The 22,764-nt window shown below is 36.3% G+C and overlaps 2 protein-coding genes across 5 annotated transcripts in view; both read left to right on the top strand.

Annotated features, from left to right (window-relative positions):
• kctd15a (potassium channel tetramerization domain containing 15a) overlaps positions 1 to 22,764 on the top strand; it is a 572,168-nt gene that overhangs the window by 447,446 nt on the left and 101,958 nt on the right. The window lies entirely within an intron of this gene.
• Positions 20 to 22,412, top strand: csk (C-terminal Src kinase). Of its 4 annotated transcripts, XM_084094569.1 has the most exons (14): positions 25 to 166; positions 401 to 502; positions 10,223 to 10,335; positions 10,465 to 10,578; positions 12,768 to 12,880; positions 15,053 to 15,272; positions 18,160 to 18,253; positions 18,387 to 18,452; positions 19,045 to 19,144; positions 19,245 to 19,335; positions 19,453 to 19,526; positions 19,657 to 19,852; positions 19,950 to 20,036; positions 20,989 to 22,412. In XM_084094569.1, exons 3-14 carry the CDS (start codon positions 10,321 to 10,323, stop codon positions 21,169 to 21,171), a joined length of 1,353 nt encoding a protein of 450 aa, XP_083950695.1. In that variant the 5' UTR covers positions 25 to 166; positions 401 to 502; positions 10,223 to 10,320; the 3' UTR covers positions 21,172 to 22,412. The 4 variants fall into 4 exon arrangements, with proteins under 4 accessions (XP_083950694.1, XP_083950697.1, XP_083950695.1 ...); XM_084094568.1 differs by having other exon boundaries at positions 20 to 502; XM_084094571.1 differs by lacking the exon at positions 401 to 502 and having other exon boundaries at positions 22 to 166.

The raw sequence follows: 22,764 nt of genomic DNA on the forward strand, positions 1-22,764 counted from the left end.
GCAGCGTTGCGACGCATGCGCACTATTCACGGGGCTGTCTGAAGAAGTGCGTTTCCTTTTCTAGGGCCTGTGTGTTAAAGACAGCTGTAGCCCTTGGGTGTGCTGCGCTTCCGTAACGCTTACAAACTGCTCGCTTCAGGCGGCTTTCCGTTTATCGACTACTCTGGTCAGTAATACGCCGCAACATTTGTGCTTTTTAGGCTAAACCGTTTGTTTTCTTACACGCCTGTTTGAAGCGCATACAACCGCCGCTGTCTTAACGGTTTTTGGGGGTGTATTTGTATGCACGGACGAGCCGATCATCTTTTGTCTGCTCTGCATTGATGTTAGAGGAAAGCTCTCTGGAAGATCTGTTTTGCTGAATGTGTGAATGACCACATCTGTATCTTCTGTTGATCAGAAGTTGACCCACACATGGACTAACGTTAAGTGGACAAGCCTAAAACATCTCTAACTTTAAGGCGTTTGGACACCAAGGGCTGATCATCTAGGGAACACATAGGTACATTTATGTATTTTTTTTATTACGCCAGTGTAATAGCTTGATATTGCCACCTTTCTGCTTTCCGTTTTTCTTGCAACCCTCTGCATGTCTAAGAATGGGCGCATTGTGTTTTTGAATCTGAATGCGATGGGTCTGTTTCACAGCTGTCTAAATAAGAGCCACTTGAGGCTGCTGCATGAGACAACGTGTCTTTGATGGCACATCGTGTTTATTTAATCATCTTAATAAATGAATCATGTGTGTAAGAGGCATTATATAGTCTAGTTTGGTCGCCAGAATGCATTGGGTGCAGGATGGCATAATGGACTAATCCCAGTTTGAGATGCATTGTCTCCTTTCCAGTCCTGATTGGACCAGCAGTGCTGTTCCCCATCAGCATCATTCTGGGATTGTGATGTTGTCATGGTTCTTTGAATGTTTAATAACAACATCTGAATGTGGGTCTGGTCTGTAAATAATTGAACTGGGGTTTTGGTTGCGGACACTGATCATTTTCGAGCTGTTAAGCGACGCCGTTTGTAACCAAAACCTAGAATATTTACATGATATTTAAACGAGAAAAAAAATTCCCATGCTAAAAGGGCAGTTATTCAAATCATAGCAGAAAGGCTTCAGTGTGTTTTTGCCTGCATTAATATTAATGAGTTGGATTTAGAAAGGTTGAAATCCAAAGGTCACTTCCTCCCTCTAAAGTGCAGATTTTAAAGGAACAGTTCCCCAAATAATGAAAATGACCACTGGCGTTTTTTTTTTTTCTTAAACTTTAATTTCTCTTTGTTTATTATTATTATTATTTTTATTATTTTTGTTATTTTACTTTTATTTTAAAATTCTCCCATAGTGAAAGTGAATGTGAATGGGGACTGGCTATGTCAAAGTTATGACAAAAAGTAGGAGTGTCAGATACACAGTTCCTATGCAGTGCACAATATCCCAGTGGTCACCGGTGAAGAAAAATGATTTATACTTCAAAAAATGGTGTGTCGATATTGGTAGTTGTGTGCCGTTTTTACCAGGGTCATTATAGTTAACTGTCTAAAACTAAACCTACACTCTTAAGAAATTCTGGGTTGTTTCAACCCATGTTTTTGCCAAATATGGACAAACCTAACCGTTGGTTTAATTGTTTTAATAAAATGTTTAAACCCAACAGTTTGGTTTGTCCATATTTGACTCAAACATGGGTTGAAAAAAACCTAGCAAAAACATTTTCATTACTTGGGAAAAAGAAAAAAAAACTTGAAATTTTCATTTTATTTCAACTCATTTTTATTTAGATTAACTTGTATGTACTAAAATAACTTGGGGGGGAAAAAAAGACTTAAACTTGACAAGAACACACAAAAAGAATTACTAAAACTTTAACTAAAATGAAAAACATAAAAATAAAAACTAATACAAAATATTTTAAAAACTAATACAAAATATTAATAAAAACTATAATAGAATCTCAATTTTTATACTAAAATAACCAACAGTAGTGTCTAATAGTTTTTTTGGTTTTTTATCTGAAAGCTGCAGCAGGTGGGGAAATGTTCAGTAAATGATGATTCAGATTTCAGTGTGATCCTCCCACAAAAAGACATAAGACTTCGAATATAGTGCCGAAGTCTTATGGACTATTTTTATGGTGCTTTTGTATCCTTTTTAGGTCTTAACAGCCCCAGTTCCCATTATATCCTTCTTCAAAACCACAGAAGAAAGTCATACAGGTTTTAATAAATCACATAAAAAAAAATATTTTTTTGATGGAACTATTTTTTTAACTGGGCAGTCGTTCTAGAATGTCGCTCTTACCATCATCATATGTCTGTCTGTCTGTGTGTATTTTACACGGTTGACGGTTTCTGCCCTCAGTGGTTCAGTGCTTAAAATCTTAAAAAGGATGTTGTCGCACAGATGGCCGTTAAATGCAGAGCCCCTTCTTTGAAGAGCATCAAAACTGCACTTCCTGTTTAGTTCCTTTAATTCACACCTGCAAGAGCTCCTCAGTCGGGCTTCACTGCATCTTGTCGTCAGTCTTAATTACTTTTCTGTATTTCTGAACAACTCGGCTCTGTCATTTACAAAGGGGGTTTCCCTGCTGCTAAACTGCTGTGCTTTTCACTTGCCCAGAAAGGCATTTTGCTGTGTACAGCTCGACTTGTGTTCGAGAACATTGCTTTTCTGCACGTTTTGCCAACAGCATTCGTTCTTACAGACATATGCTATTTCATTATTCTAATATACATCTCAGCACTTCCTTACAGAGTCGGACACGTGATACTGATATCGCTCGTTACTGTCCTGATCTGTTAAATTTCTTTGCAGGGGACGGACACTGTCCAGCTGCAAAATGGACTATAAATGTAGGCCATATAACTTCTAAGTCTTCTGTTTGAGGATCCAACCTAACTTGAAGTCATTATAGTTGTGTGTTTGGTTGTAGAGCTCATACCGTCACAGTGGCTTGTCGGTAGATGTAATTAAGCATCAAAGGGAGCTGTAGGAGCAGCTCTGCCCAGAGGGGAGATAGTTTGCAGGGTCAAGCTGGTGTGAGACGCTCCCTGCCATGACGCTGGCTGGTGTGGAACTTAAAAGGCCTTGTGGTAACAGAACAGAAGGAAATAACTGAAGGCTAATGATATACGCGCAGTTGTGACCCTCATTTACTGGGGTTGTTTTTGGCCTTGCTGTATTTGCATTTGTGATGGACCTCCAAACGTAACTATTTTACGAGGTGAAGATTTTTTTTAAAAAGTAAGCATGAAGGTCCACCTAACTGTCAATGGGGCGTAAGCAGATCACACGAAAACATACAAATCAGATCGTACAAATGCATATAAATTAGCCACCAATTCACCAAAACTTGAACTAGTTATGAACTTTTCCAAGTTCATATCATTTTAAGGTTTGTTTAAGGAATAAAAAATAATATTTATATATTTTAGGAAATAATTTGAAGGTTTTTTTTAACCTAAAGCAAAATTATATTTAATATTTCAGAATGAAAAGGATTATTCTCTCAGTATCAGCCCCTACACTGATGTGTTTCCCCGAGGCCTTCATAGGAGCGCTTTGTCTTCCATTGCGGAGGAATTTTGCACATGAATGTTAATGACATGCATTTCTTGGTGATGAAGTATGAAGACCCTCCCATAACACATCTCAGTGTTGTTGTCACTCTTGTGTAATAGGATGTGGAAGTGGTGATTATTACTAAAATAACATGTACTTGAATATGTAATTATGAGGGCAGAGGGCCACTGAGCCCCACCCTTTCAATTAAGTATAAATTATTAATGTGAAATGGGCTCTAATATGAAGGTATCTATAATCTTTTTTACATTTAGAAGATGAGACGATAGTGTGTGCGTGAGTGCTCTTATCAGCTTCTAAAAAAAAAAATATCATAACATTTGTATGGTTAGGTAATGTGCTGAATATATATTTGGTGTGGTAAGCAGAATACCTGAGTTCAGAATCTCTCAACCTGTTGAATCTTGCCCCAGTGCACTGATAGTAAAAGTTAAGAAATTCACATTCCATAATGCTGCTTTTCTTCATCTTCCCACATACATTTAGCAATAATAATTGCCTTTATAAAAAAGTACCAAGGTGGTGTAACCTTGGATATGCACCAATGTATCAGCAGCAGCTAATGTTTATTGACCATATGCATATTGGTTACAGTCTGAAAAAGTTAGATATAACAAAACGATGGGTTATTAATTAACTGCGTGAAGGAAATGTCTGTTGTAGGGATGTGCACTGATATGACAATTTTGGCTGATAACCGACAATTCTTTATATTTGGAAGCCGATAACCGATAGATTAGCTGATAAATCTACATTTTTTATATAATTTTTGAGAGCCTGGTTACAAAAACAAAAGTCTCACCATTAAAAGCCATGTCCCAAGCACACAATTATAATGTTCTCATTATAGTTTTATGTAGCCTATATGACAGACATGCACTGCACTTAACTGCGTTTTCCTTTTTTGAAGTTATTCCATTAATATGTCAAGCAATTCAAAATCATCATGGCGAACAGTGTGCATCTGATGTGTCTCAGCTGAAGAAATAATCCATTATTTATCGGCTTTAATAAATCGGCCAAATTTTCTCATTGGGCCAATAACGATAACATTAAAAATAACCGTATATCGGCCGATACCGATATGGTGGCCGATATATCGTGCATTCCGAGTCTATTGCATAATCCAACGTTTTTCTCTGGGTAAACCTGTATGAATTTCTTTCTTCTGCTGAACACAAAGGAAGATGTTTTGAAGAATCTCAGTAACCAAACAGTTGATGATTGTCATCCATAGTTTTTTTTCCCCATACTATGGAAGTCAATGGGGTCCATCAACTGCACACTGAAAAAAATGATTCGTTGAATTTAATCAATTTTTTTATTGTAAGTGGTTGCACACAATTGATTTTAGCTACATTTAAACAAATGCATTAAGTTGAACTAAAATTGATTAAGTTCAACTTAATGCATTTGTTTAAATGTAGCTAAAATCAATTGTGTGCAACCACTTACAATAACATTTTTTATTAAATTCAACGAATCATTTTTTTTTTTTTTACCAACATTCTTCAAAATATCTTCCTTAGTGTTCAACAGAAGAAAGAAACTCATACAGTTTGGGAACAACTTGAGAGTGTGTAAAGATGACAGAATTTTATTTTGGGGGGGAAATAGCCTATCCCTTTAATGTAGATTTAATTCATACAATAAAGGATGGCCTATATTTTACATTTGATTACTTTATTGATATACCTAGAAACTAAACCTACCTGAAAAGTGTTTTTCATATGCATCTTTGTTCTGTTGTATTTATGTTGGCCTGTTGAATGTTATATGGATCCAATCAATGTGCCAATGTAGCAATAAACTAGCTAGTTGGCCTATGCATGCTCGGAATGCGTTTTTGAACTTTGCTCATTTAAAACATCATAAAAACACTAACCTATTTTAATGACAAAAGTTCAAATAAGAGAGCAAGTGACAAATTTCGGAATCGGCCAATAGTTTTTTAAAATCGGTATTGGTATCAGCCAAAAAAAATCGGTGCATCCCTAATATACACTATGATAATCATATTCATATTGAATTATCATTGAAAGAATACAGCATTACCATGGTACTGTAATAAATTAAAAAACTGGTACTTTTCAATTCTTTTCCTCATTATTTTTGGTGATCTCAGAATGATTGGAGGTTGAATATCACACAGATTCATACTGCACATTTTTTTTTTTTGTGCTAGCACAGCACTCTAATGTAACTGCTCTTTATCCATACTATAACTACAGATGCATGAAGGCGAATGCGCAAATGAATGCATGATATTGAGCATTTCCCTCTGAAATTTTCATTTTTAACACACACACTGACACATTAGCACTTCATAACGGATCTAAAAATAGAGCGCATATCTCAGCGGCCCTCCTGAAACACACTGACTGTACTCATTAAATTAACATGTTGAAAGATGCCCTATTTGTGGTTGAAAGGGAGAATCGAAGAGCATCCAAACGTTCGATTAAGGTCATTCGCTGACCCGTAGTGGTATTTGTGCATGGTTGTAAGTGATCAGATGTTTTGTTGGAGGATGTGAAGTAGATGGATTTAAGGGATGAAAGGCTGCGAGGCTGGAATCCGCTCTATCTCCGGGCACATCATGTCTCTGTTCTCTCTCATTGAAGCTGGTTTCCTGGTTCCTCTTGTGGCCTGGAGGCAACTGTCATCCCTCCCCTACTGAGTCTCACTACTAGTCTCACACGTGCTTTACTTTGAACATGACAGCATAAATCACATTCAAAGGAGTTTGGCTTATTTTCAGAGCTGAACCATTAAGATGAACAGAACGATCATTAAAAAAATCCCGGGTCTGGAAAACCGTAAAGTAATGGAAAATTACTTGGTGTAGAATTTTTTTGCTTTGTCAGAGTCTTGTTCAAGTCACTCAACACCTTCATCAGATGCTTATGTAAGATTCTTAAGGATACTTGTGTTGCCCTTAAAAAGTCGATGTCCATTAGACCAAGTCTGGATAGAACTGGGTTGAAGTATCCACTTCTGGCATACAAAGATTCTTTTGTTGAAGTCTGTGAATAAAAGGAAAGGCTTTGGTTGTCCATCATGCCCTCTGGAAACGTCTGCAGTCCCTGTCATATTTGAGCCACCAGAGTTGACTGGATTCAGTGGCAAGCGAGCTGCCTACCGGCCTCCAAATGTCTGCTGCGAGTTTTGAGATACTCGAGGAATGAAAAGTTCTCTTGTGCAAGGCGTAGCCCTGCTGATGCAATCCCTAAACAATGATATCATTTGTAACACGGGATTTGCCAAAGCACACCCCGAAATTGTTGCTGATCGCAGAAAAGCCTCATTGATTTTGATTGGTGAATGCATTCCTCTTTGAATGTCAGCTTCTTGTTTTCTAGATGAGCCATCTTTGTGGTTGGATATTGTTTAGAATTGGCAGTATCCTGCTCTCTGATGTGGCACATTCTATCTGTCTTTCTGCATCATCTTTAGGTGCTTTCACATGACTGCATTTCTTTTGTTCCTGCCATTAAGGTTGTTTAGGGTGAATGTGAACTTGGTGTCAGTGCAGTAGTCAAATTATTAATTGCAAGTCGGAGATATCCATCACTTCACGTTCTTTCTCAGAGCCTGTTCACAGGGTTAGCATATCATTTATATTTCTATAGGGTTGCTGCTACCGCTAGTGTGTTTTGGGATCATCCATCAGGCAAAAGTATGATTTAAGGTTGAGTTATGCACCAGTTACTTGAGGTTAAGTGGGTTGTTCAAATGTCTAACACAAGTACATCTGATGGTAATAGTGATGCATGCCTTAGCGAACCACACTAATAAAATGTCTTAAGTACAGGTTGCTTCAAGTGCCATACAAACAAGTGGCATTGTGAGAGTGTGATATTAATAGCTTTTTGCTTTACTTGACAAGTGTGGTAAAGAGCGGCGGTTAGTAAAATTCAAACAAAATGTCTTCCTGCTATTTATCGCAGACCACTTGTGGCATTTTTTTTTTATTGCACAGTTCAGTGCAATAGTGCATTTTAAAAAATAACCATGAAGACAAAATTGGACGCATTTGAAATGGCAGGCCACTACAATGACAATCAGTTTCCTGTCTTTACATAATTCATGTTATTCCTGTTAGCAGTGAGTATAAAATTAGTTAGTCAGAGCAGCAGGGGAAGACAGTGTTCTAAAGGGAAGTGTGTTATATCCTCAGTGTAAGGGCTTCTGTGGGTTGCGCTGCTGTTGGCGCCCCTTTTGCCGTCTGCTGCTCTAGCCAGGCACTCTTCAACCCGTAGTGCTCATCACCCACCAATGCCTGTGTGCCAATACAGGAAGACCGTTCCAGTCTCTGCAGCTCAGACAGGAAGTGACTTCATGTTGTGCATGGGGCTTGCTGTAGCTTTCATGCCAGAGCTGCTTTGCATTGAACAGAGTGGCAGTCGGTGTTGGTTGATATATTAATGAGGTCAGGCCGCTCAGTGTCATAATCATATCTGGTTCACAAATGTGCCGCATGCACTGCACTTGTGAAAATAAGGTGGGTGGATTGAACCTGTGTGAAATTTACTTTTACACACAAAGAAGTATAGGAAACTGTCATGGGTAACTGCCAACAGCATCAAAACAAACATGCACTATCTTAAATGTATTTAAAGCAGTGGTTCTCAACTGGTTTGGCCATGGGACCCACATTTTCCCTTTTTTAGAAATATTTCTCAAAAATGGTCAACACACACACTTTACATAACACGCACATACATTGTAAGAATATCACTAACACTGATGAGTAAAGAATATAAGGTAAGGCTATTAAAGGCAGTTTTTTTTTAAATACATTAAAGTTAGTAAGTTGGTATGAGCCACTGTCATCAAAAATAGCACAAAGTGAAAATCACGTGGTATTTTGGGTTAAGATTGCAGAAACTACAGTAACCATGGTAAATACAATAATTTATTGGTACTTTTTGGCGACTTAATAATTGACAACGTAACTGACGTTACATGCTCATAATTTCATTGATATACAGCGCATGCCTCATTTGCGAACGGCACGCTATGAACACAGTAGCCTATAACATCTGACCGTACTGTAAAGTTTATTTTTCTGAGGTGAGATACTTTTAAGTTATGAAAATAATGTTAGAAAAATGACACCACAGGGCTTTATGCTTAAGGTCGGGTATACTTTATTTTCCACGTTTCGCTCCATCTCGCGAACAAGTTGAGTGCGCAAGACTTTCAAAGTGTACTCCTTTGGCCGTGAGCGTGGAAAGACGCGCTCGGCGCTTGCGCACTGTTTAGTTGACTTTGTTTTCAAGCATTCAAGTCACTCTCACTCGCGTTAGAAATGTTTTTTGTTATGGTTGTTGTCGTTTCTTTGCCTACACACTGCGCGACCCACTCATAACGATCTTGTGACCCACTTATGGGGTATTTTACTTTCTTATTTGACTTTCTTAATCATTCCAATGGACCAATGAATAAAATGAAGGCCCTCTTTTTTTTTTCTAGTTGAATATGCTGTTTCGCTCTGAAATACATTACATTACTGAAGTAAAACATGTTGTGACGTCTCGACTTTTAAAGCTCTGTCTGCTTTTCTGTTTTAGAGTAGATAACTGGTTAGATTTCCGCCTCCAACCAAATGTTCAGTTGTTCACTTTTAATGTAGAGCAGAAATACTTAAGGTACATTTGGTTTCTGATTCCAGATGCAGTTTATTTCCCTAACTGCCTGCTTATTTGTTCCCATGAGAGATTTAAATGAGTTTTCGATGACGCATGCTGATTCGCATGTCATCGAATTCAGTTCAGAAGTTTCTTCTCCCTACAACACTTGTTATAGTGGAAAAAACGCAATAACAACTTTGAGATACATGTTACTCATCGTCACGAAAGTGAAAAGTTTTTTTTTTTTTAACTTCTCATTTCTGTTTTCTGGTGTTCTCAATTCTCAAGCTGTGGTGTGAGTTTTTTTTTTAATTTTATTTTTATCTGTGAAACAGCACTGCTTTATTTAACCTGACGTTAACGTGAAGATACTTAGTCTCACAGATCTTTGAGTAAACGGTCTAATCCACATTGTGGTCTAGAATGGGCCACTTGGGACTAGAAGAATCTGACTGACATGTAAATCGACCGACCATTGCTTGATTTATTTTTGGGAGCAGCTTTATTTGAAATAGGCTATACCACAATAATAATAATAATGTAATTAATTTAGTTTTAAATTTTAATTTCACATTTTATAAATGTAAATAACAGCAACGGTTTCCAAAAGTGTATGTACTGAATAAATAAATGAATAACCCAGGAAAATAGCAGAAAGTGTAAAAGTAACACTTGGACAGGCTTTTTGCAAGCCTGCTTGCTGCTCAGATCTTCTTCCTGTCTGATGCATCGGAAAATCTACAGCCGCCACTTCCCCTTTGAAAGTGTGTGTGTGCTTGAACTGCATTTGCTGCTAAACTGTGTTTGCTGACATGCTCGGTAGGTCTAATTTGGAGGCATTGTTTAAATTTGAGTTAATTTTCTCTACGAGTATCTTACTAAAAACAGCTTTTTAGGATTTAGCATTGAAGTGTTCTGTATGTTCAGTGTTTATTTCATTGTTTGGAAATAGCAATGTGTTTTTCTTTAATTCCAATAATGAATCAATGTGCTTTCTCACCAGGTTTTTGGCCAGTTCTGGCTACAGCTGTACGCCTCAGGCTCAGCTCTGATGTTACCGGCTGAAACGGGTTGACTGTGAGCGGACGATTTCCCTCGGATATGTCTACCTTTGAGGTAACACAAACCTCAAAGTGTTGCCATCAGGATATAATGTGAATTAGGGCTGGGGTTTATTTTGTTGTAGTTTGGACATCAAGGGCTTTTCCCGATATTTTTCATTTACTTGTACCTTTTTTTTACTAGACAATCTGGCCTCCGGGCACCGAGTGTGTGGCCAGGTACAACTTCCCTGGAACGGCAGACCAGGACTTGCCTATGAGCAAAGGAGATGTCCTGACTATAATTGGAGTAACTAAGGTAAAGTTTTGAAAAGGAATGTTAGAATAACATGTATTTAAAGAGTTCATCATTTACTCACCGTCATGTTGTTCCAAAACTGTATGACTTTATTTCTTCTTCAGAACACAGATCTTTTAAAAGATAGATGTTTTGAAAAAAATGTCTCAGTTGGGATGCACGATATTTCGGCCACCGTATCCGTATTGGCCGATATATGTTCATTTTTAATGTTATCTTCCTTGTTATATTTTAAATGTTTCCTTTTCTATAAAAGTCTACTGCTTATATAAGTTCAGAAGGTCTTCCAGGTGGAATTGTACACGCAGACCAGCCACTAGTCATGAGCCTGTCACTAAAAACTGAGACCCACAGCATTTGATCACTGGATTTACATAAATCATTTCACTTTTAAGTGTTTTCTCAACATTGCAACACTGCATATCTAATCAGCTCCTCATGAACACATTAATTATTATTTGAATGATCACTCAGTGAGTCATTTAACCATGTATTACTGTCTTTGGAAGGCTTTTGTCTTTACAATGTTTTTAAAAAAATTCATATTTACATGCAAGGCAACTTTTTTTTGTCTGCTGAACCTCTTTGACCAAACATATTTACTTGAAGTAAGCCCTAAAGTTAGTAAGTTAGGTCAATAATAAAATGAAGTCAATAATAATAATAAAATGAAGTTCACGGTTCTCTGATGATGCTGGTAAAAGTTTTTTTTTATTAGCTTTTCATTAAACTAACGAACCCCTGCAGTTCCATCAGGAACCCCATGGGGAACGTGCTGGATGTAATGTAATGACGTAATTTAATATTTAATGCACTTCATGTTGTTGATAACAAAGAACAGAATATATTTTCCTTCTCTTTGTATCTTTATACCAATATTGTACAAGATTATCCTATTCAAATCAATGTGATAAACGAGTTAATCTAAAAAGTAGTCAGAATACAGTACCTAAAAATAGTAATCTAGATTACATTACTAACTTAATTTTTGTCATGTAATTTGGAATCAGTAACTGACTACAATTTGTAAGTAATCTACCCAGCGTTGGTTGTAATATTATTATTGTAATATTTAATCTGAGATAGGAGAGTTTATTAACCCGCTAGCATAGCGCTCCAGTTTACCATCTTTAGCTTCAGCGCATGCAGCTCAAACAGCTATGCACAACATTGATCACTATGATTTTGACAGTTTCCCGATGTTCATCATTTTTGTTATTTTTATTATAATATTTGGCCATCAGAGTGTAAAATTAATTTGAAAAGTTATGGAATCTTACACTGGTTCACTATAGGCTACTGTATTGTGTTTGATTCATGTTGAAGTGTTTGAGACATGGCTTTTAATGGTGAGCATTTTGTTGTTGTAATCAGGCTCTTAAAATATATATATATAAAAATATGGATTTAGATTTATTGGCCAATCTATAGTTTATCGGCTTTCAAATATAAAGCATTATCGGTTATCGGCATCGGCCAAAATTGTCATGTCAGTGCATTCCTATGTTTTTGTTGTTGTTTTTCAAGCAATTAAAGTCAGTGAGGTCCAGTGTTTTTTTGCTTTTGACCCCATTAACTGTTGAAAGTTGAAAAATTCTTCAAAATATCTTTTTATGTTCTACTTAAAGAAATTATACCGTTTTGAATGACATGAGTGTGAGTAAATGATGACAGAATTTTCATTTTAGCTGTTGATGGCCGCTTACAAAAATATATGATTTGCTGTTCAAGAAACATTTCTTATTATTATTATTATTATTATTATTATTATTATTATTATTATTATTATTGTCAAAAAGAGTTAGTAACATTTTTGCCAACTATGTGTTTTAAAAGAATTCTCAACATAAAATACTCAATAAAAAAGAAGTTGAGCAGAATATTCATGCTATTTTTGCCGTACATTGACAGTGAACATGAACCAGTGGCTTCCAAGGTCCCAAAATGGCATAAAAATATCATAAATGTGCCACATGATAGCTGTGTGTGAGGAACAAACTGAAATTTAAGTCAGTATTTGCCTAAATTAATTTTCACTGGATTGATAAGTCCAGCACGAACATTCTGCTAAATATCTCTTTTTGTGTTCCACGTAAGAAGTGACGCTATACGAGTTTGGAACGGCATTAAGGCGAAATATAAATGATTTAATTAATACATTTAAAATATTTATTGTTGCTTCATTCCAGGATCCAAACTGGTACAAAGCAAAAAACTCGGCAGGACGAGAGGGTACCATACCAGCAAACTATGTTCAGAAGAGAGAAGGAGTGAAGTCTGGCGGTAAACTGAGCCTTATGCCGTAAGTACAGTTCATTCTCGTGTTTTTTTTATTTTATGAGATTGTTTTGTCAGCATTGATTCTCATTGATATACAATAAGAAAGAGTGTTTGTGTGAGTTTCGTGCATACAAACACTAGCACGCTATATTTAGCATGAATCTCTGATATCATCACAGATCACCTACTATATCTGTAATTATACACAAATGTCTTCCTGCTTTCCGGTCCACCACAATAATCCAAAGACTCATTTGAATTGGCCAGCTGTTTAATATGGAAGGAGAAATCAGAAAGTTATATAAATGGCACCACTCAGGCCATTGGAAAAAGTCCATCTCTTGGCATCTGATATGCAAAAGCCAGAGACATGCATCATGATAAGAGTTCGGTTGTAAGAGAGCATGTGATATTCTTCAATTACTGACTGCTTTGAGAGAGAACAATGGATATAATGACGTAGATGTCTCCATTTTATTTAGCTTAGCAAGACAAACTAGCTTGCAGCATCAATTGAATCTTAACCTGATGTATGGGATCTGGATGTCTGCTTTTAACCATGTGTAATGGAAGGTTTAGATTTGGATGAGTTTGGCTTTAGCAGATTGTGATGGTAGCAGTTTTTTTTTTTTTTTTGGTTGTCTAGTCTTTGGTAAGTGCACAGCTTTGGTTTATTTTCGATGGTGTGTATGTATATGTGTGGGTAATTAGGAGATACAGATTGGATGTTTGTCATGCCAGGGAAGCCACAGAAGGGCCAGGCAAGGCCAGCGCTGCTTTTGGAAGCCTGTAATTTAGCTTTCGTTTCTCAGTCCTCTGCACAATATTGTGTATCTGAATCAGTGTTTCTTACTGAATTCTCTCCATAGTTGGTCCTAAGTACATGCAAAACAATACTATTTTTTGTGACACATTTTAGTGTTTTTAAAGTAAAATACCTTTATATCAACACGATTTTGTTAACTCGCATGTTTATGAGTTATTCTTGACCAATTCATTAAAACTCCTAAGACTCCTAACTCCTAAGAGTCATTATTTTGTGAATTGGACTTCATTCATTCATTTAGCAAATGCTTTTATTTAAAGCGACTTTCAAATGAGGAAGATCACAACCAATTGGTCTTAATTTCAAATTAAAAATATAATTTGTATTATTTCTCATATTATTCAGTTCGTACTGTTTATACTAATCAAAACAGTGCTATTTTTGTAAAGTTTTTTTTCTTCTTCAATTGTTCAATTCAATTGTTCAGTTCAATTGACATCACTAACCCTAAAATTTACATAAACCCCGCCCCCGGGAACACGCAGTCCATGTTGAGAAGAGGAAGAGTTGTTGTATAGAGCACATTTGTGAGTCCGTCTTTTCACATGCAATACAGTACGTAACACAAATGCAATAGCATGTCACTGTAGGCATCTTAAACAGTTCCCACACAAGCGATTTTATAGATTATCATGACAGAATATGCTAATTGAAGATAGTTAACTCCACATCAGCAACATAAATTCATCAACTAACCATTCAGAAATGTCCTGTTGCATTCTACATGTTGTCACTTCTTCTTGAGTCTTGATCGGAGCTGCTAACACACCCACCCCCACGCGCGAGCTGTTGAAGCTCCGCCCTCTGTGCTGGGAGCAGCAGTTAATTTGCATTTAAAGTGACACGCACGAAACGTGTTTTTACTGACCCTCAAAAAGGGACAATTTTAACATGTTTTACAAAATTATCTGTGGGGTTATTTGAGCTAAAACTTCAAATACTCACTCTGGGGACAACAGAGACTTATTTGACATATTGTAAAAAGGGGCATTATACCATCCCTTTAAAAATACCTTCTTTTTTTTACAGTAAAATACTATTTAATACAACAAAGCTCTTTTTTAACAGATTATCTGTTCCAAATTCAAAGTGCAAGACTGATTCAAAACAATAACTTGTGGGCTCATGGACCTTTTTGAATGATCCATTAAAAGATCAGACTAAAAAGAGTCATAAATTTGCAAATATGCAGTTGTGTATACTTTTAGTGCTTAGAGGTTTCATTTCTGCACTTTAGACTTTATAAACTTTATAAACTGACTAAAAAGAAAAACAATTCTTCTTCGTCAGACAACACAAAATATACATTGATATCACTTCTCGATGATTCACATAACAAACACATGTCCTTTATCTGTGGTCACTTAGATGGTTCCATGGAAAGATCACGCGCGAGCAGGCCGAGGGGCTTCTCTACCCCCCAGAGACAGGCCTCTTCCTGGTGCGCGAGAGCACCAACTACCCCGGCGACTACACCCTGTGTGTCAGCTGCGACGGCAAGGTGGAGCATTACCGCATCATCTACCACAACGGCAAACTGTCCATCGATGAGGAGGAGTACTTTGAAAACCTCATGCAGCTCATGGAGGTGAGGGTTGCTGGCTTGGTTTAAGCTTCAGATTAGCCTAAAAAGAGTTGTATCAAAAACTTTAGATATACTGTACAAACCTAGTGCACTCATAATACTTTGGACAGGAGAAAGTGCAATGGGAATATGGTGGAATAAGTCATGCCTTCTAAATAAAATAATCAATGGCTAATTGGCAAAGTCATTGTGTCACTGCAGCTCCGGTTGCAACAAAAACACACTCTGTTCTGAGACGTACGCTTAGGACTGCACATGCCCACTGGCTGATCCTGCCTGAAAAATGCTGGGGGGTTTTTGTCATGATTTGAGCGTTTAGAAACACAATTTATGAGACGGTTGTTGTCAAATTTCATTAGTGATTTCAAATGTGAAATGTAATCGTAAGGTTGGTGAACAGCTTTGGAGAATTTGATGTTTCCCCATTCAAAGAGATGGGAGTTGTACTTGCATGACTGAAACAGCTGCCAGAGAGGCATTTCAAAGATGGCCGCCGAGTGAAATGACTTGCCTTAAAGAGACTCTGGTTGTATATTCACAGATAACTGGCATAACTAATTTAGGGTCTTATGGATGATTGATAAAATATGCTTTATATATATATGCAGCATATTTTATATATATAATATAGCATATTTATATATATGCAGCATATTTTATATATATATATATATAAAAGCGCGAAACACATTCCAGTGTCAGCCCAGCGGGTTGTGAAACTATCAAGCTTCTTCCTGTGAGTCCTTTTACCGCCTCTGTCAACATTTTCAAATTGATCGCCACACACACACACAAAGCCAAAAATAGCCCTAACAGGAAGTCAGTCCACATCAGACGCACTGGGCACAGAGATGAAGCAAGTATTTACGATAGACTCCAGGAAACAATTTTTTTACACGCACACCTTGTGCTTTGAGGTCAAAGGTTCAGTCCAGGCTGTGTTGAAGGAAGTGACACTGCTAAACAAGAGCTGTGAAATGGGTGTTTTAATGAAAAAGGTTTATTCTAGTTGTATGTCTAAGTTTAACAAAGCAGTGCTATAGTTCAGTGATGGTATCATCAGATGTAACACAATGTTACTTTGATATATTAATCATACCATAGTCATTTCTTGATCTATTTGGATGCCAGCTTGTTACAAATACAAGCTTGTTATTGGTGGTTGCTAAGATGTTCTGAGTGGTTTTAGTGTTTATTTGCTTATCATAGGTTGTTTGAGGTGGTTGCTTAATGGCACTAGTCAAAAGAAAAAAGTTGTAGGAAATTTGTGGCCATTATCTGTTTGCTTTGAAAAGCAATTGCACACGTCTTCTCAAACAAGCTTCATCATTTTGAGGTAACATTCAAATCTGTAGTACAAAGCCTTAGTTAGCAAGCACCACTAATGAAAAGAAAGCCTTAAAAAGGGCTGATTTACATGTAATTTGTATAATTTTACATATCTTTTTTAATTCCACTGGTCATTGGCTTTATTAGGGTCGGTCTGTGATTAACCAGTCATCCGTTCTCAGTTAAGTGTTGATAATGGTTCTGCTTTGGTTATTCTAGATTGGGGTCTGGATGGCTTTAGTGGTCAGAGCAGAGGCTCTATGGGTTCCTCAAGTCTTTCCTCACCCTTTCTATTACAGAATTCCACGCATTCTTTAGTGTAATTTTGGCTACAGTCACTCTCTCTTTCTCCCACCCTTATAGCCTCAGCTGAACAGTTGTGCTTAAACAGTCTACAATAAGGCTTTATGTCCATAGTGATTAAACTACCAGAGAAGATATTCCTCCCACAATCCACTCGATAACATTCCTCAGAAAACCAGTGGAGATATATGCAATAAAAGCCTCAAACTAATACTGTGTCCACTGTTGTGTATCCATTAGTGTTTGTTGTCGCTCATTTGGGTTCATCACATTACAGCTCTGTGTCTGACCAGTCAACTTTATTAAATTGATACTTCTATTCAGAAAGGATGCATTAAATTGATCAAAAGTGAGAGTAAAGAGATTTATAATGTTGCAAAAGATATCCATTTCACACAAATACTGTTCTTTTGAACTTTCTATTCATCTAAAAGTATCATGAAAAAGAAATCTTTCATGGTTTCCACAAATATTAAGCAGCACAACTGTTTTCAACATTGATAATGATAGGAAATGTTTCTTGAGCAGTAAATCAGCTTATTATAATGATTTCTTAAGGATTTACTAAAATAGTATTTTTACATCATAGAATCACTGAAGTGTTTGTTACAGTCTAGTCATGCAAATGTGTTGTTATTTTGAGCGCGTGCGTGTATAAGAACGGCGCGCTCACGCTTGCTCGCTCCAGTTCCTGGAACAGTTGATAACGAGGAAGTGACAAAGAGGAAACGAGCGCAGGTTCCAGATCATTTCAACCGCTCAATCGATGCCGTTTCAGTCATGTAACAATATTATCTCGTCGTCTGGCCACACGATTATAGCGTCCAGACATATGGAATCACAAACACGCATTTCAGCACTGAAATGATAAGAATGTTCCCGCCTGTGTCGACTTGTTTCTCTGAGGAGAGGAAAGGGAAACGCATGAGTCCATCTCAATAGCGCATACATGTACAGCAGCGCACTCTGCTGGCCATCAACATTTACTGCGTTGCATGTGCTTATTTATTGGAAGAAAGAATATATTTGTAAATCGTTACTTATTTCATGAGTCATTGTCTATTTAAACAGCACATTCGAGGCTCATTTTACATTTTCAGTTGTATATAATGTGCATTTATTTGCATATTGTTTTGCATAACTCAGTAAAGTGTTAATTTGTTTAAATGCAATGTAGTATTATCAGCTGATATGCATATTTTATCATTATACTGCATGTTACTTTTTTGTAAATTAGCATAATTTGTGTGTGTAACAGCACTACACTAAAGATGCAGATGGACTCTGTACCAGACTTATCAAACCTAAACTCATGGAGGGGACTGTGGCGGCCCAGGATGAGTTCTCTAGGAGTAAGAGACTTCTCGACCGTATTCATATTTACACCTGCATTTGCTTAATTTATACAGGTTTAAATTGCTGCATGGCTTCAAAGTTTGTTTTATGAAAGGTGTTTTTAAGTTCATGAATCTTCCTTCCCCACAGGTGGCTGGGCTCTGAATAGAAAAGAACTGAAGCTTAATCAGACTATTGGAAAGGGAGAGTTTGGAGGTACGAATGTGCTAATAGCATGCTTTTTTGTGATTAGAAACCACATCTAGTTCAGTGGATCTGAATTAATTTGGTTAATAAAGTGAGATTAAATGCATAAAGTATATTTGCATTATTTAACACATTTATTGCAGGTTTGCGTAATATTCTGAGTTTGCATTTCACTACTGTTTTTTTTTTTATTTTTTTTTTTCCCATTTTGAGGAATACTAAAATCTGCTTTTGTTCAAGTGTGATGAGTAAATGCCTGCTCACGTTTAGTCTAGAACCACAATAACCATCATGTTCACACAGCGCACACAACGCATCTGACATGGGGACAGGAGAGCTGTCAGTCCATAAATGGGAAAACAAAGTAATCTGCATTACTTGTAAAAGTAACTCAGATATTTTGTTGTAAATTTAAAAAGTAATGAGTTACTTTACTAGTTACCTGAAAAAAGTAATCTGATTACGTAAGTCGCGTTACTTGTAATGCGTTACCCACAACACTGCTTATAAAAATAAACATAAATATATTAACAGTACCATGAACTGTACAGGCAGTCAATAATTCATCAAGCCTAATAAAAATATGCTCTTTGATTTTTAGATGTGATGGTTGGAGACTACAGAGGCAAGAAAGTAGCGGTGAAATGTATCAAAAATGACGCAACAGCGCAGGCCTTTGTTGCAGAGGCTTCAGTCATGACGTATGTCCCCCCTGGTTGACCAATCAGAATCAAATATTCCAGTGAATAAAAATAATAAGGAATAAAAAATAAATATCAATATTGATGTTGACTGTTACAGGCAGTTACGGCATAATAACTTGGTACAGCTGCTGGGAGTGATTGTGGAAGAGAAGGGCAGCCTCTTCATTGTCACTGAGTATATGGCCAAGGTCAGTGTCTCCAACCTGTCATCACTGAGAACAACTGGACTTATACAGTTTATCTTGTCGTTTAGGCATATAAAAGAATACTTTAATAATTTTTGATGTCTTCATCTCTTTCTTCAGGGTAGTCTAGTGGACTATCTGCGCTCTAGAGGACGTACTGTTATTGGTGGAGATCGTTTGATCAATTTCTCAATGCAAGTTTCTTTTTATCACTTCTGTACTCATCCAACTTTGCCTCATAATTAATTCTAAAATTAAGTATATCTTCAGTTTTTACATTTTCAGAATGTTTTCTTGAATTTCTCTTGCTGATTAATATTTTAGGGATGTCTGCAAGGCGATGGAATATCTCGAGGCCAATAACTTCGTGCACAGGGATCTGGCGGCTCGTAATGTTCTAGTGTCGGAAGACAACATAGCAAAGGTCAGCGACTTCGGCCTCACCAAGGAAGCGTCCTCTACTCAAGATACAGCCAAACTCCCGGTTAAGTGGACTTCACCTGAGGCCTTACGAGAGAAGGTGTGTTGTCTGCTTTTGGTTTAATATGTTTAAATGGAGACATGCAATAGGTCACGTCCTCTAATCTTTTTATTTTCTACCTTTCTGTCTGAAACAGAAGTTTTCCACTAAGTCAGATGTATGGAGCTATGGCATCTTACTGTGGGAGATCTATTCCTTTGGCCGGGTACCATATCCAAGAATTGTAAGTCACTTCAAACCAGAAACACGACAAATAAAAAATATATTTGTGTTTTTTTTTGTTTTTTTTAAACGTTTTTTTATTGATAAATCAATTTATTATTATTATTATTATTATTAATCTAATTTACATTAAAACTATTAAAATAAATAGGATATTATCAATCATTTTTTTCTTAATTATGTCACCTCAAAGTAGAAATATGACCAGTACTTTTTATATATTATTGTATTATTTATTATTATTACTATAGTTTTAATTATCTAATTTAAGTTAAAATAAATAGGGTTTATAATTAATATACAAGTCACTTCATAGCAGAAACATGACCAATGAAAATACAATTGTAGTTTTTTAAATACTATTATTATACTATAATTAGAATACTATTAGTATTATATCAATATATAATAATAATATAATTTAATAAAATGAAATGACTTGGGATATAAAAATCAATACTTGTTTAATTTAAAGCTATAATTGGTCACCTCAAAGCAGAAACATGACCAATAAAAAAAAAAAATACATTTGTAGGTTTTTTAAATACTATTAATATAATAAGAATACTATTAGTATTATATCAATATAAACTATAATGAATGGAAACATGACCAATAAAAATACAATTGTCATAATATTATCACAATATTATTTAATTATATATTTAATTCATATGATATGTATTATTATTACTATTATTAATTTAATTCAATTAACATCATCTAAAAAATGTGGTTTTAATAAAAAAAAATATCTAAATGTACATATTTTTTAGATATTATAATGCCATCATAATTTAGTAATGCTATTTATATTTTAATTTAATATTTTAAATATTTATTTCTGATTCTTAGTATTTTAGTGTCCAGGTAAATTCCACCAGTAGAGGACACTGTTGTCTACTTAAGCACAATCTAAGTCACATGGTGTCCTTCGTCCTGTCTTCTCACAGCCTCTGAAGGAAGTTGTCCCGCGTGTGGAGAAGGGCTATAAGATGGACGCCCCTGACGTCTGCCCGGTAGTGGTGTATGACATCATGAAGCAGTGCTGGACTCTGGACCCCGTGGTGCGGCCCAGCTTCAGAGAACTGAGAGAGAAACTTCAAGATATCATAACCAATGAGCTGTACCGATAAAAGACAAAAACTAAAGGAAAAAAACACAGGAGGAAGACCTCCATGGGACCATTCTCATACAATCTGACCAAAATCTACTCTTAAAGCAGTGGACTTGAAAAACTTCAGCAGAAATTTCTTTTGCAAGCGCATACTTGTTTTTTCTTTGCATTGTTTTCATGGCTTGATTTTTTCTTAATTTTGGGGAGGCTGGCCTTCTCTACACCAACTCACCTCTTTTTGAATCATAAGATCTTCAGCCTCCTCTGATTCATCCTCATACACTCCCTCATTACGGACCTTTGATTAGCATGTAGTACTTTCTGCCAAAAAAGGAGAAAAATCTGTTTTATTACTAAAATCTGGACATTCGGCACCCATAAGGCAGATTTTTTGCTAAATCTTGTACCCAAGAACAATAATTGGCACTTAGGGAAACCGTATGTTCATCCCAAACTGTTTTCAGTTCCAGTAGCCAATGAAATACACAAGAGATTCTTTCTTCCATTTCACAGTGCCTTTACGGCAGAAGTCTGTCTCGCCACAGAGCTTGTTTTTTTATTTTATTTTATTTTAAATATGGTGTATAAAAGCGCTTTGATTTCCTGTTGTCTTTCTCATCTTTCCAAACATGTCAGTCTGAGCCTCTTAACCAGAAAGGATGAATATAAACATTGTAGGCCTTTCAAAAGAGATGTGGCTTGGGTGGAAGCTGAAATGCTTTAAAGGGACAGTTCACCCAAAAATGAACATTCTGTCATCATTTACTCACCCTTCATGTTGTTCCAAACCTGTATGAGTTTTTGTGTTCTGTTGAACACAAAAGAAGATATTTTGAAGAATGTTTCTGGTCCCCATTGACTTGCATAGTGTGAAAAAAGCCAATGGGAATCAGAAAATGTTTGATTACCAATATCTTCTATTGTGTTCAACAGAAGAAAGAAACTCATACAGGTTTTGGAACAACATGAGGGTGAGTAAATGACAGAATTTTCATTTTTGGGTGAACTATCCCTTTAGTTCAAAATAAAAAAAAGATATATATAAAAAAATATAAGAGAAATTATACAAAAAAAGCCACAAATACAGATTTGTGAAATATTTGTTATATATTATATGCTGATTATTGCAAAGGACTTGATTTTGCAGTGCTTTTCTCTTCTTTTTTTGCTGCCATATTTCAGATAAAATCATTCCACCTGAACAGTTTGATAAAAACAAAAGATAAATGACAAAAAAATAAAAAGGCTGCCAAAAAGCTTTGAATGTGTGTTTATGTGCCCTTAAATGTGACCAAACATTTTAAAGGTCAGTCTAAAGAAACTCTAAACGCACCCAGAGAGGAAACACGTCATTTATACGAACTTCTGCCCGTTTAGCAGCGACCCATACAGACTCGTGACGCATGACAGTTTTTTACCAGAAGGTTTTGACAGACGTATGTGAAACAGTAATCATAATACCGATGCGCTCAACGTATGTCGCCTCTTTAAAATCACATCATGCACCTCCACCAGAATGTGAAAGGATTGTTCTCTGGTCTATCTATAGGATGCTCAGCGCATGTTTCTCATCAGCAACATGATATCAAGAAGAGGAAGATTCATGAGCTTG

Source organism: Abramis brama, assembly GCF_963993115.1.
Source record: "Abramis brama genome assembly, chromosome: 20".
Lineage (NCBI taxonomy): Eukaryota > Metazoa > Chordata > Actinopteri > Cypriniformes > Leuciscidae > Abramis > Abramis brama.